The sequence below is a fragment of the Pempheris klunzingeri genome, chromosome 17 (genome assembly GCF_042242105.1).
Source record: "Pempheris klunzingeri isolate RE-2024b chromosome 17, fPemKlu1.hap1, whole genome shotgun sequence".
Taxonomy (NCBI): domain Eukaryota; kingdom Metazoa; phylum Chordata; class Actinopteri; order Acropomatiformes; family Pempheridae; genus Pempheris; species Pempheris klunzingeri.
Genome location: NC_092028.1, coordinates 8,737,768 through 8,750,529, shown reverse-complemented (window position 1 = coordinate 8,750,529; position 12,762 = coordinate 8,737,768). Strand labels below are relative to the sequence as shown.

At 40.9% G+C, this 12,762-nt stretch overlaps 1 protein-coding gene across 1 annotated transcript in view; it reads right to left on the bottom strand.

The window, feature by feature from the left end:
• Positions 1 to 12,762, bottom strand: part of caskin1 (CASK interacting protein 1) — an 87,193-nt gene that overhangs the window by 19,360 nt on the left and 55,071 nt on the right. Inside the window, exons 5-11 of the mRNA XM_070847675.1 lie at positions 11,070 to 11,165; positions 10,811 to 10,941; positions 9,109 to 9,217; positions 7,062 to 7,170; positions 6,755 to 6,849; positions 5,833 to 5,950; positions 1,975 to 2,220 (exon numbers count right to left, since the gene is read on the bottom strand). Of these exons, the coding sequence (XP_070703776.1) occupies positions 1,975 to 2,220; positions 5,833 to 5,950; positions 6,755 to 6,849; positions 7,062 to 7,170; positions 9,109 to 9,217; positions 10,811 to 10,941; positions 11,070 to 11,165 (904 nt within the window). The remainder of the gene's footprint in view (positions 1 to 1,974; positions 2,221 to 5,832; positions 5,951 to 6,754; positions 6,850 to 7,061; positions 7,171 to 9,108; positions 9,218 to 10,810; positions 10,942 to 11,069; positions 11,166 to 12,762) is intronic.

Here is a 12,762-nt window from a genome sequence, read left to right as displayed (position 1 = left end):
AGATTTACTGTATGAAAGGACATCTGTCTAAGGGAATTTAGTCTCCTGGAGGAAACAAAATGATGCCCAGTGAAGGCTCCCATTCACACAGTAGAGAGTTCCCAGTCAGTGAATACCTTACCTGCCAAACAGCCTGGGTGACATTTTCTAACAATGTATTTGGGTCTCTTACATAACACTTGACATTTCACATTTTGTAAGTTGCAAATCTTTGCATGTAATACATAATTTCAGCATGTATTCTTAATACCTTGCGTTCAAGAATCCAAGAACGGCTGTGCAAAAGCTTAAGACTGTTGGGGATGAAATAGCATTACTCTAGATAAAATACCTTAGTCATTTTCTTTTAGCTAGAAATAAAATATCACCCGTTCTCGGGAAAGAAACGTCTCCATATAAACGCCTGACAAACTTAACTGTCTCCACAAAACAAATAAATAATTTTTCTTCAAAGTAATAATAACAAATCTGCACACGCTCATTGGGGTTGTTTTTCACATGTCCAAAGCCAGGTAGAGACTTAAGTATTGCCACGCTTCACCACACACACTTACACACACACTAAAGGTATAAGTGAAAGATGGGTTAAAGTGGTGTTAAAATGATCAGATGTGACAATAACACGCAGGACGAGGACTGGACAGAAAATATTCTTTTACACACAGCGTGGTCAGGAGAGAGTTGTGTATGATGTGTCAAAGAAAGTAGCAGGGCTGTCTTAGTTGTTTGGGAGAGTGGTGAGATACAAGGGAAGAGGAAAAGGGAAGGAAGGAAAAAAAGAAGGGCAAAAAAAATAAGGAACCGAGACAATTAACTGAAGCACAAAGCAACTTAGGCGAACAGAGGTCTGTGGTAAAATGGTGAGCTTTCCTTCCACCTCACATCTATTTTTCCTTACTAGCAAAGATATTCAAAAAAAGATTCTTCTTTGCAGCAGTGTTGGATCTGTATCCTAAAAAGCCACACAGCTGGATTAGCGTTACTTCTTCAACCGTTCCTTTTCCCACAAAGTAGTTTTCTTATTGACAGACGTGCTAAAGCAAGCACTAAATCCAAATGACAGGAACATTATTTACACACAGACATTTCTTATTACTAGAGCAAGCTTTGAAGACATTCAAATAAGGTGCTTTAAGCATTTCTGTGGTTTTGGCTCACATGGAAGCTCATAAGACACACGAGACTCATAGTAATATCAATTTAGTTGCCCTGAAATAAAGCAACTGGCATGATCTTGGGTCCTAGTGGTCAAAAAGACGTGCATCAGCCTTAGATTACAAACTGTAAAGCTTGTCGAACCCTGCCACTAACAATGAAAAGTATCGTATAGATTGGAAGGATTACAACTGTAATAGCCCATTTACACTTAGGCACATGATCAGAAAGCTTTCTAATATATAAAAAGCCAAGTATAACTGCAACTGCTTTAGAGACTAACACTTATAATTCATTAAGGAGGCACCTCGACCATTCTAGCCAGATTCATCTAACTATTTAAAACACATACGTAGTGTCTGCACCTCCAAAGTGTTTCTACATCAGTATAGGGCCCACAGAAGTAGCCTTTTGCAGGCCCCTCTGCTAATGATGATGATCACAAGCAGGAAGTTCCTAAAGTGGGCGATTTTAAGGCAGCAAGTTTGACTTTGCATATGTCTTTGGGCTCCTGTCTGACAGCTCACTCTGGCTCTCAGTATGACAAGATGACGACAGCCAAAACAGAAAAACAAAAAGTTATACAGTATGAGCAACACAATTACATAAAAATTACAAAAATAATGATCCACAACAGAAAACTTCAATGGATGCCTTCTTCTTTCGGCATTTAAAACACCAATTACAATTGTACATGACCAATCAGAAATAGAGTTTTTATATAAAACACCAGAGGAAAGCATCCCTTGAAGCTTTAATTATAATAAGAATAATAATAATAATAAGAAGAAGAAGAATAATGTAAAAGGGGCCGTGTACCTGGGGCGGTGGGTGTGTCTCCCTGTGGAGTTGTCACGGGCGACTTGTTATAGCCAAAGGAAGTGAAAAGTGGAAGCAGTGGCTGATGAGAATGTGGTGGAGGAGGAGGCGGTGGAGGCAGGATATGGATCTGATGGAACGTGGTGTCGTTGCCGTTGACTACCGCGTTGGCAGGGGCAACCGTCGCCGGAGGAACCAGCGGTATCTTTTGAAACTGTTGAGTGCAAATGACTGTGCTGGCCAAACCTAGATAACACCCACCGTGACGACACACCGACACACACACAACCAGCCAACAGTGAACCACCGCCACGTGACAAACAAACGACAAAACAGAGAATTACACATAAGAAAAGGGGGAAAAAAAGAAAAATTAAAAACAAAGGCTGAAGTTACAAAATTAAACAACGAAATCAACGGTGGTGAAGGACACGGCGCATGTTAAGAGACGGGAGGACGAAGGAAGGAGTGGACAAACAAATGTGGGCACTGGTGAAATGAAATGTATGACGAGGTGAAAAGGTCGTGGATTGTGAGAGTGGAGATGGTCTCAGGGACTGACGAGCTGGTAATCAAGAGTTTAACATGTGTTCGAATCTTTCAGTGTTATTTTGTGACACAGGGAATGACTGCATCCGGTCACCACGGCCTGTTATATATCATTAATTAAACTACAGGATTTGTAAAGTGATTCCACATGCCATATATCCAGCAGTGGATGTACATATACATATACATTGCATATATGCCATCATAGGTTGTTAAAGCAAGAGCCTTTAATGAGCAAAGGGGATCAGAGGGGATCAGGCTTTGATACAGGACCAGGCCGGAAAGCAAAGGAAAACCGAAAACATCTGCACCAGCTACACCAGCTACACCCATAGACCCATAAACGACGACACGTGACGCAGGTTATGCATACAGGAGATTGTACCTGCTCAACTCAAGTGGTGCAAGAACAGGTGTTCGGGCACAGGGTGCTAATGACAGAGGTGCCATTCCCCCTGTTACAAGGCCCCTCGTCTCTTCCCACTCCCTGCTGTGCTAAGCTCGGCGCTTCCTTGCAGGGAGCGGCACAGAGTGGTCGGAGCCGAGACTGCATCATTGCAGATGTACATAAATATTCTCCATACGTGTAATTATCTATTCTATGTGGGTTGTGTAGTGAACTCTGCTTTAAACATTAAGTTAAGGTTAGGCTAGGTTAAGATGTAGGTCTGTTTCTTTCCAAAAGTGCAACAGAATCTAAACTGTTAGCTTATCCTACCTTTGCCCTCAGACAATGCCATTGCAAAGTGATATCCTTCTCTAACAGCACTGCACAGAGATGATCACTGTGCACACTTTGGGAATCAGACAAACCTTTATAACATCCCAAAGTCTCCACTAAAAAATATTCCTTCTAGGAGCTCGCTGAAATGACTACTGAAGCAGAAAACTGCTTTGACAACTATCCACAAGCTAACAGTCATTGCCATTACTCTTGCTATTGGTCGCTCGTGTGCTTAAGTAGAGTTAGCTTGCAGTTTCCCCACTCTGATTGTGATGGCTGCTGCCACATTAAGGCCAATTTAATTAGTGCAGAAAAAATATTTTGCTCACATTTCTATCCAACTGATCATTCATGTTGGCTGAAAAAAAAAATGGCCCTGTTAGAGGAAAAAGATGGAGCAAATGTGAGGTAGAGTACATGTAGGAGAGACAGACTGTGGAGGGTGGTAGGAAAAAAGAATAATTAAAAATTGATGAAAAATAGTTGAGTAAATGAAACCTCTTGCTAAAACAGCTGCTGTAGCCCCAAGTGTGTGTGTGGCTATGCACTGGCATTGATCAGTCAGTGTGGTTGTGCAAGCTGAGTGGAGTGCTCCAGCTGTTTCGCACTGTATCCACAGCTGCTGTATAATGCACTTTATGTAAGGACAGAAGCAGCCACTATGGCTTTTTCCTTGACTTGGAGCAGGTTCCATTGTTGCAAATGGACTTACTGTACAGTAAATACTAAGGAAGAAAGAAGAATGAGAATGCTGAGCAGAAAAGGAGAGATAATGTGGAATATATAGGTGAGTGAGAAGACTGTGATTACGGGGATATGAGGGCAGACAGTAACAGAGAGACAGATATACAGACTGAGACAAGCAGACATAATAGAGACAGACAAACAGAGATACCTGAACTACAGACACACATCAACAGACAGTTAAAAACATCTGAGCCTCTTTGTGATTATGCAATGATGCTTTAGGATGACAGAATGGGTGTGAATGTGCTTTGTAGATCCCACCAGAGAGGTAAAAAGCTCATCATGGTCATTATAAAGTAGTGAATGGACATTAAAATAATTGTTTTTGCTTGTTAAGTAATGAAAACAGAGATAACACCAAAATCATACCTGGCCGATCTTTTACATGATTAGCATTCACCTATTTGTAAGTTAACATGATAAGATATTTTGGGCCACAATAGACGAGAAGATTGATACCATTCTCACATCTGTACAGTACATGAGATGTTATCCGCCAGTTATCTTAGCTTAGCATAAATACTGGAAACAGGTGGAAATAGCTAGCCTCCACAACATGCGGTTTTTACACCTCAATGTTTGTATTGATGCGACAAACAGTACGTTAATTAGCGACATTCAGAGATTATTATTATATTATGTTACCTTTAGACGGAGCCAGGCTAGCTGTTTTTCATATTTACTGGACAGAGAGTGGTATCAATATTCTAATTCTCAGAAAAACAGAAAATAAGTATTTCAGCTTTCCGTATTAAATGGTTATGAACTGAACTGCATCGCTGACAAAGTATTTTGTTAGAAGTATTTCCTAGCCACATTAGCTCATTTGAATTAATATTGAATTTGTAAAACCCAAAGGTGTTTCTAATCCACCTTTTTTTCTATTTCTAGTCTAGTGTAGTTATAATCTCATAGTGGATGAATTGAAAATTAGATAACAATGGACAAGACATTTACAAAACTTCATTTGAATAAAACTGGCTTGGATTTCAGTATTTTAGTCAAGATAGCAATGATACAAATAGCTTTAGTGAATGATGTAAATATATAATGCAGTGGGCTAATGCTATAAGACTGTGTCAAACAGTTTGCAAAACTATATTTAAAGCTTCTTCAGGAAAATTGTTACATTTTTATCTACACATGCACGCACCATTGAGCTCTATTTAACCACTCAGTTATTTCCAGTCTATGCTAGGCTAAATGACTTCATATTTATTATACAGATATGAGTGGTGGGCAGAAAAAGAAAAAGCATCTACTCTGTCATTCAGCAGGTCATGCTAAGTGTCACCGAGCAGAGCTGAAACACTGTATGAGCCGTGGACATGTGGATGATTCTGGTGTCTATGTTCTCATTATTCAACAGCTACTTTCAGGTTCCATTGAGGAAGAGTTGTACAGTACAGTTAAACATTCTGGTGGAAGGGCAACTAAAATGGATCACAAACATAAAGCTTGAGTTACACCATCAGTAATGCTGGGATGACAGCTGGATGTTCACAAATGTCTTCTCTCCCACTGTGTGAGATGAGAGAGATGAAATTCTGGTAGGATTTCTAACTTGTGTTCGTCCAGGGAAAGCTAACTGATGAGATGCTACCGTTAAGTGTCTTCCTCCATTACTCATTCACTTTTCTTCATCGTCTTCTTCTTCCTTTTTTTTTTTTATATCTTTCCCCAAGTTCTTCTTCTGTGTTTTGCTCAAACATGCGTAATACATGAACGTGACACTTGGCTGACACTTTACCCGGACAGTCAGCGCGGTCACCATTTCAGCAGTAACACCAACACACTCGCATACACACACACACACACACATAGGAGTGCACACACACCTGTGCGCTTGCTGATGACTTCAACCATGGTGGACGGGAAGTAGCCCACCCGGTCATTTCCTGTTCGGTTGTCATGGATACAGCCTTTCCAGCGTCCATCAGGGTGCTGCTCCAAAACCTGTCAGGTAGACGTGTTTACAACAATAATACGAGTCAAGAGCTTCACAAAGACGTCAAATACGTAAACATTGATTCTTTTTTTTTTTTTTTGTGAAAAAAATAAAAGCATAATTCTACACAATTGTGCATTTCTGTGAATTGCTGGGTTTACCGGTTTAATAATACCATTCAGTGCTATCTTTAGCTTTCCAATCATTAATGAAAAGCCTCAAAAATCCAACAGAACCATCTTTTTTTCTGACTGCATTCAGAGTCATCTCAAATTCCCTGTAATCCAGCAGTGAAGCCAAATTGTTCAATCAGGCCCTGAGGAAGGAAGCAAGGCCACTGTCTGGCTTCCTTATTACTGTAATAATTACCCAAAGCCTGCATAAATGCTCATAAATATTCAGGAGTGGTGGGCGGACTCCAATGTAGCAAGTGAATACATGTTTCTGTAGAACACATTCGTAGTAAATGAGGGACGCTGAAGCCATTCATTCCTGCATATTCATCAGGAATCTCACCAAGAGAGCACGAAACAAATTCTGTGCGTTAGCCAGTCTGCATTTGTCAGCGCACACGCACAGATTAGTAAAAGCAGACTCAGATTTAGCGGTGACATGCCGATCATGCTCAGGTCAGGTCTTTTTCAAAGCAATACTTTTGAGTAACACATTTATTTTTATTATAATGACATTGACTAACAAACCAAAAGAGAATGTGAGAGCCTCAAACCTCACTGCAGTCAACAAACAGAGCTTGGTTAACATTTTGCTCACAATGCTCTGAATGTGTGTGTGTGTGTGTGTGTGTGTGTTACCGTAATGACGTCTCCTGCTTTGATGTTGAGGCTGGTCAGGTCGTAGTTGTTGCAGTAATCCTTCAGAGCCCGAACCTGAAGGGCTGCTGATGCATCTGAGAGAGACCATGTGAAAAAAAAAAATCATATTTCCAGTTACAGAGAATCCATATTAACCAGAATGTTTTATCATCACTTTACAAAATGTAACTTTTCAACATAACACCATCACCTCATCATGGTATCGTTCCCTCTAAAATAATGCCCTCACATCAAGTAATTTATAGAAATAAAACCATCTATCCATCCATCCATCCATCCATCCTACCCCTCAGCAGTTGTTTTATCTCTCTGCTGGCCTGCGTCGCAGTGAACTGGTAGACGATGTCCAGCGCAGTCTGGCTGTAGGTGTTCCTCACTGTGGCATTAATACCGCTCTGTCGAATAGGGAAGAGAGGAGATTTGGTATATTTTCATTTTTTTTGCTCGTTTCATGCCTCATTCGTTTTGTTGTTAAACTTTCCCTTATTATATTACCGTATCAGTGATTACAGTAAAACATACACACCTGTTATAGATAAGACACATTAAAGCACACAGTATCCAGTTACTTAAAACTCATCAATTAGTCTTTTCATACTAATGAAACACCTTAGGGATGTAATCATGAGAAAATAACCCAAGCTTGCTCACCCCCTGTAGATGCTCTACTAATTACCCCCCCTCCTCTTATTTTTTAAATTAGACAGCCAAACGCTGTTGAGCAGAATCACATTCAGATCAGTTGAATCAAATGTAAACCGAAGAACAGAGATGAATTCAGTCAAAGACGCTTTGAGGCCAAAACCTGTAGCCTCTCACAGCCAGAGGTCTGAATGGCATCGTCAGTTTCTCATGCCAGAACAGGCACAGTCATTACAGCACATTGCCTTTCTTGTTTTCATAAACCCCGTGGCACTGTAATGTCACTAGCACAAATGGGTAATTTGCATCATCATCTCTCTCTCTTGCATTGCAGTTTTGCAATATAATTCATGGCTGTGCCCCAATTTGATCACATAGGGATGTAGGGATTTTCCAAAACCTTTCAAAAATACGCAATAGGCCTCAGACCCCACAGCATTTAGTCCATTAATTATTCCCCAGGAATCCTATCCAAGAATACTTTCATACTGATGAGAAAAAACAATGCCAGCAGAGTAAATCTTTCTCTGAAGGAACTTCTTATATCATTTTACATTTCTGCACCTTTATTTTTTAGGGCAAGCAGGGTCTTTCGATGATATATAGACTGGAACAATTCTTATAGGCACAGACGTAGTTGTTGAAATAAGTCAATTTTTCCCCAGTATTTTCCATATTTTTATTCTACTGTATTGTCAGCTCGACTCAGCTCGCTTGGAACCCCGGCCGAGGAGGTACTAAAATACTACCTGGTACCAGGTACTAGTGCTGGTGGAAACGCAACCAAACCGTGTTGAGTCGAGTCGAGTCGAGCTGAGTAGGTACTAGTGGAAACGCGTCATTACAGTCAAGTTTATTTGGACAGTTTGCCTGCAGCCTTGTGATGACTTTCTTGCTTACATATTCCCTCCAGACACATTTTAAGACGTATTAAAAAAACTATTGAATAAAAAATACAAATACAAAATATCTATTTAGCTAGTTAATATTTCGTAAAATGTAACCTACTCCTGGTCTGTCCTTGAAAAATTCCTAACATATGAAAAGGCAAATATTTTTGTTTGTGCTCTGGATGCTTCACATCTCCATGTCACACACAGGAAAGTTGCATACTGGATATTGAATATTGGCTTCCAGGCTAGCTGTGATGTCACACAATCAGCTGATCGCATCATTTTGCACAGTTTGTACAGTACGTGAGTGAAAGTACTTAATTACTGTCTGCATTTGTTGAAGTGAGAGAATAAAATAGAGATGTTTTCTTCAGTTTTCTTCCTTTTGCTGGTTAGCCCTTGTGCACTGCGGGGATTCCTTAAAATCATGGCTCATTGCTGATTTGAGAAACCAAACTTAAAGACTGATGTACATTTCTTTTTCTGCTAATCACTTACTGCATCTGCCGTTTAGATAACTCCTGTTACGTAAAACATCCTCCACAGTCTTGTCATTCATCACAGAAAATAGGCAGCCTTATTGTTTTGACGAAATATTCAATTTATCTCATATTCTTCACTTTAAGTCACCTTACAGGCGTCACAGCTGTAATGCTTCACAGTAGTGTGCACAGCAGATAAATTCAATGGAGGTCTTGGCCTTGGCCATGTTTATACCTCTTAAGCTGGAAAATCAGAATTAGACTGTAATTGTCCCGAGTGTCAGTGCCGTAAAGTTTTCAGTAAAGTTCCTCTTACGTCCAGCAGGAGTCTCACTGCCTCGGTCTTTCCACACAGGGCAGCTTCATGCAGGGCAGTGCCTGCTTTGGTCTGTCTGTTGATGTCAATACCTGCCTGGATCAGCAGTCTGCAGACAGCAGGAGGAAGCGAGAGTGAGTCAGGGAATGAAGTTGGAAGATAAACAGAGATGTCCAAAGAAACACATAGAGGAGAAGAGTTGAATGAGGTCGAGGGAAAAGAAAAAGAGAAAAGGGAAAAAAAAGATGTGAAACCATGAATTCTGAACGAATATTACTATAACGAGTATTACTCTACTACTCTCTTTATATGAAGTATATATTTCTTCTTTCTCAGGGATTTCCTAAATTCTAGTTTTCAGGAAATGATATCCAAATAGGTATAAATAGTAAATTTGTTGGGGACTATTTTCAACTGCGGATTAAGATTTGGTGAGTTTCACAAAGCCAAGATGGTTTTACGCAGGATGGGCTCAAAGTTTTCATCATAACGACCAAATGTGTCTCTCTCCTCTGCACTCTCTCGCAAAAGAGATCTTAATCTCACTGAGACCACTAATTAGATTACAATCATTGTGCTTCAGATCGAACTAAAACTTGAACAAATTCACTTTTCTGCCTTTTCTTCATAAAATAATCGTTTCGGCAAGGACTGCCGGTCCGAACGCTATTCGTGAGCCGTGATCACATTTCATACTCGTTCCGATGTCTGGCAACAGAAACAGAAAACTATGTTGATGAGACCAAATGTAGCATTAAAACGCAGCACATGTTGGTCATGTTAGCATGTTAGCATTTAGCATCAAAGCCTCGCAAAGCTGCTAGCATGGCTGCAGACTTAATTACAGTATATGAGTCTTTGGACGCCACTGTAGGATCAGTTCATCGTTTCATTTGTCTTTGTTGATCCGTTTGTGGGATTTGTTGCCTTGCACTTTAAATAACAGGTTGAAAGGACCATTTTCCTTTGACTTCCACTGAATGATGAGTCAGTGTTTGTGTGAGTGCGTTTATGTCAGTGTGCGTCTTCCACAGACTGTTGGCCGTGCCTAATGAGCATCATTTATCAGTGTCACTTCTGGAAAGGTACGCTCTGCTCTATCAACTATGACAGGCTTTACGCTCTCTCTCTCTCTCTTGAACCTCCTCTCTCTCTTCATTACCCCCTCCCCCCCATACACATACACATAAATCGAGTTACTTATAAGAGGCTGAGAGTGATGAGAAGAAAAATAGACTTTGTGCTGTGTGTTTATTTGCCGTGGAGCACCGTTCTGCTGGGATCTGTCATCCCGAAGCTTTGTGCTGAATGCTGACATCGCTACGGCAACAAAAGTCACTTTGCCACGGCGCTCTCTTGCAAAAACATAAACAAAAATTAGGCACACATCCCTGTCAAGATGAGATTATAATGACTTGACATTTTGTGTGAGCGTCATGCAGATTTGCTGTGTTTCCAGTTTCCGGAAATGTATTTAAGAGGAACTGACTGATGCATCAGCAACATATTTGTTCCATTATTCCTTCAGTTAATTGGATCATATTGTTCCCCTGTTGTGTTATAGTATATCTGTTTTATCAGCAAGCTCAGGAGGACATTTAGACCCAGTCATTCATTAGAAATGGTGTGCGCATGACAGATGAACCTCCCACTTGGATCTGGGAGTGTGTGTGTGTGTGTGTGTGTGTATGTGTGTGTGCACCTGATGATGTCTATGTGTCCGTTCTTGGCGGCCAGGTGGAGAGGAGACGTCCCGTTGGGGTCGGTGGTGTCTCCTTTTTTGGGCTCCAGCAAAGCAGCACACATGTTACTGGACAGCAACAACTGGACTACCTACACACACACACACAGACACACATGCACAGATATGCAAAGGACACAGGCAACACATTAGATTATCTCTGTAGATTGTCCTCCATTGCTGCTGCTTTCAAATAATGACTTAAACTGCAGGTTCTTACCCCAACTCTACCGAACTCGCAGGCCAGGTCCAGAGGTGTTTTCCCTGCGTTATCCACAATGCACGGGTTGGACTGGTGCTGCAGCAGCATCTCCGACTGGAGACAGGAAACGCACACACAAGCAAACACATACCGACACATTAATCCATTTTTCAGGCTGGGCACACCCTGGAGAGGTAAGTCTATCATTTCAGCCATCCCAACTTCCACATCCATAAAACTCCCCATCACTCTTTTTAAATTCATGTTTTCAACCCTCTGTTTGTCTCTGCTGTCTAAAGACTTCTACAGCTAACCTGCTTTTCTTTGAACTTGTGGGACGAAACCAAAGCACCAGGGGGAAACATACGAGGGCCACACAGAAAGGCCGCAGCCATATTCATATTGTGCAATTGTGTCATTATGCAACGCATACACAAGCACAAACAGTCACAAAGACACACGCATTACACGAATGTCACGCTCTGTTAAAAATCAAAAGCACTACAGATTTCCTCAGAAAAGAAGGGCTGAGCAGACAAACACAGCAGGGGAACCGTTAATGCGCTTGTACATTTACATTTAAAAGCGCCTTTTAACATCATTGTACGATAAATCAGAACATCGATTGATGGTTTTCTAAGCCTGTTGTCGTATGTTAAATATGTACCTTTGCTTGTGTTTGATACGAAGGGGACGGCAGTGAGCTGTATGCATAGATCGGATGAGTGTATATCTGGTGCAAAATGCTGAGCGTTGCCAGTTTTTGTCCCAAGCTCAGTGTAAGAGAATCCAACCCTATAGGCACGGCAGCATGCCTCTGTGAAATACCCTGAGAGGAATTGGTTCATTGTGCTTTCCCTTTTCTAATGCACCAACAAATTTGGGAAATTTCATGTTTTAATCTGCAGTCTGTTTTAGTTTTTGTCATTTTTTATTTATTTGCCCTCACACACTGGGAGCAGCTGGGGATTAGAGCTTCAAGCCCAGTTTGTTACCCTGTATAAATCATGGTTATTCAATCAAATAGAAGCAGTTTTTCAGTTTCCAAGCCTGTGAATGCTGAGCGCTGCTCTCCTCTAGGGTATGATGGCTGCTGTAGTGAGTCTGCTATATTTCATTGTTGTTGATTTGGCAGGCCTGCAGCAGCATTGCAGTGTTTCCCCCAGATCTTCTTTTCTTAGGTGGAAAAGCATCTAAAATGGAATTGTCTTTAGCTCCCGTGTTTCGTTCTTGGATAGTCGTGCGTATGCGGCAGTGACCCTTGTATGCAGTATTGCTTTTAAAGAACTGAGGCGTACTGTGGGTATGACTGGACATAAATGATCACTGTTAAAGTAAAGTTAAAGGTAGCCCGCATTGTTGAGCAATTCAAATAGGGGTGGTGTTGTGCTGCTATAGGATCAAAGAAGAGAGGACTACAGGTATGTAGGCACTTCGAGAATGGGGATGTCATCCACCTAAACACCTTGGTAGCTATCTATTATATTAACTTGTTGTCAGTCAACATACAGAAATAACAACATATTTCTGTAATCAATGTGAAAATACTAATGTCAGCTGCTCCTAGCAACCACTACAAAAGGCTCCAAGTCAACTGAAAATGACAAAACAGAAACGCCAAGTCAGACTAATTTAGTGAGGTGATGTTAAACATGTCACAGCTAATGTTTTGGCCACTTTGAAGCAGCAGAAACAAGCTGTGAACACAATA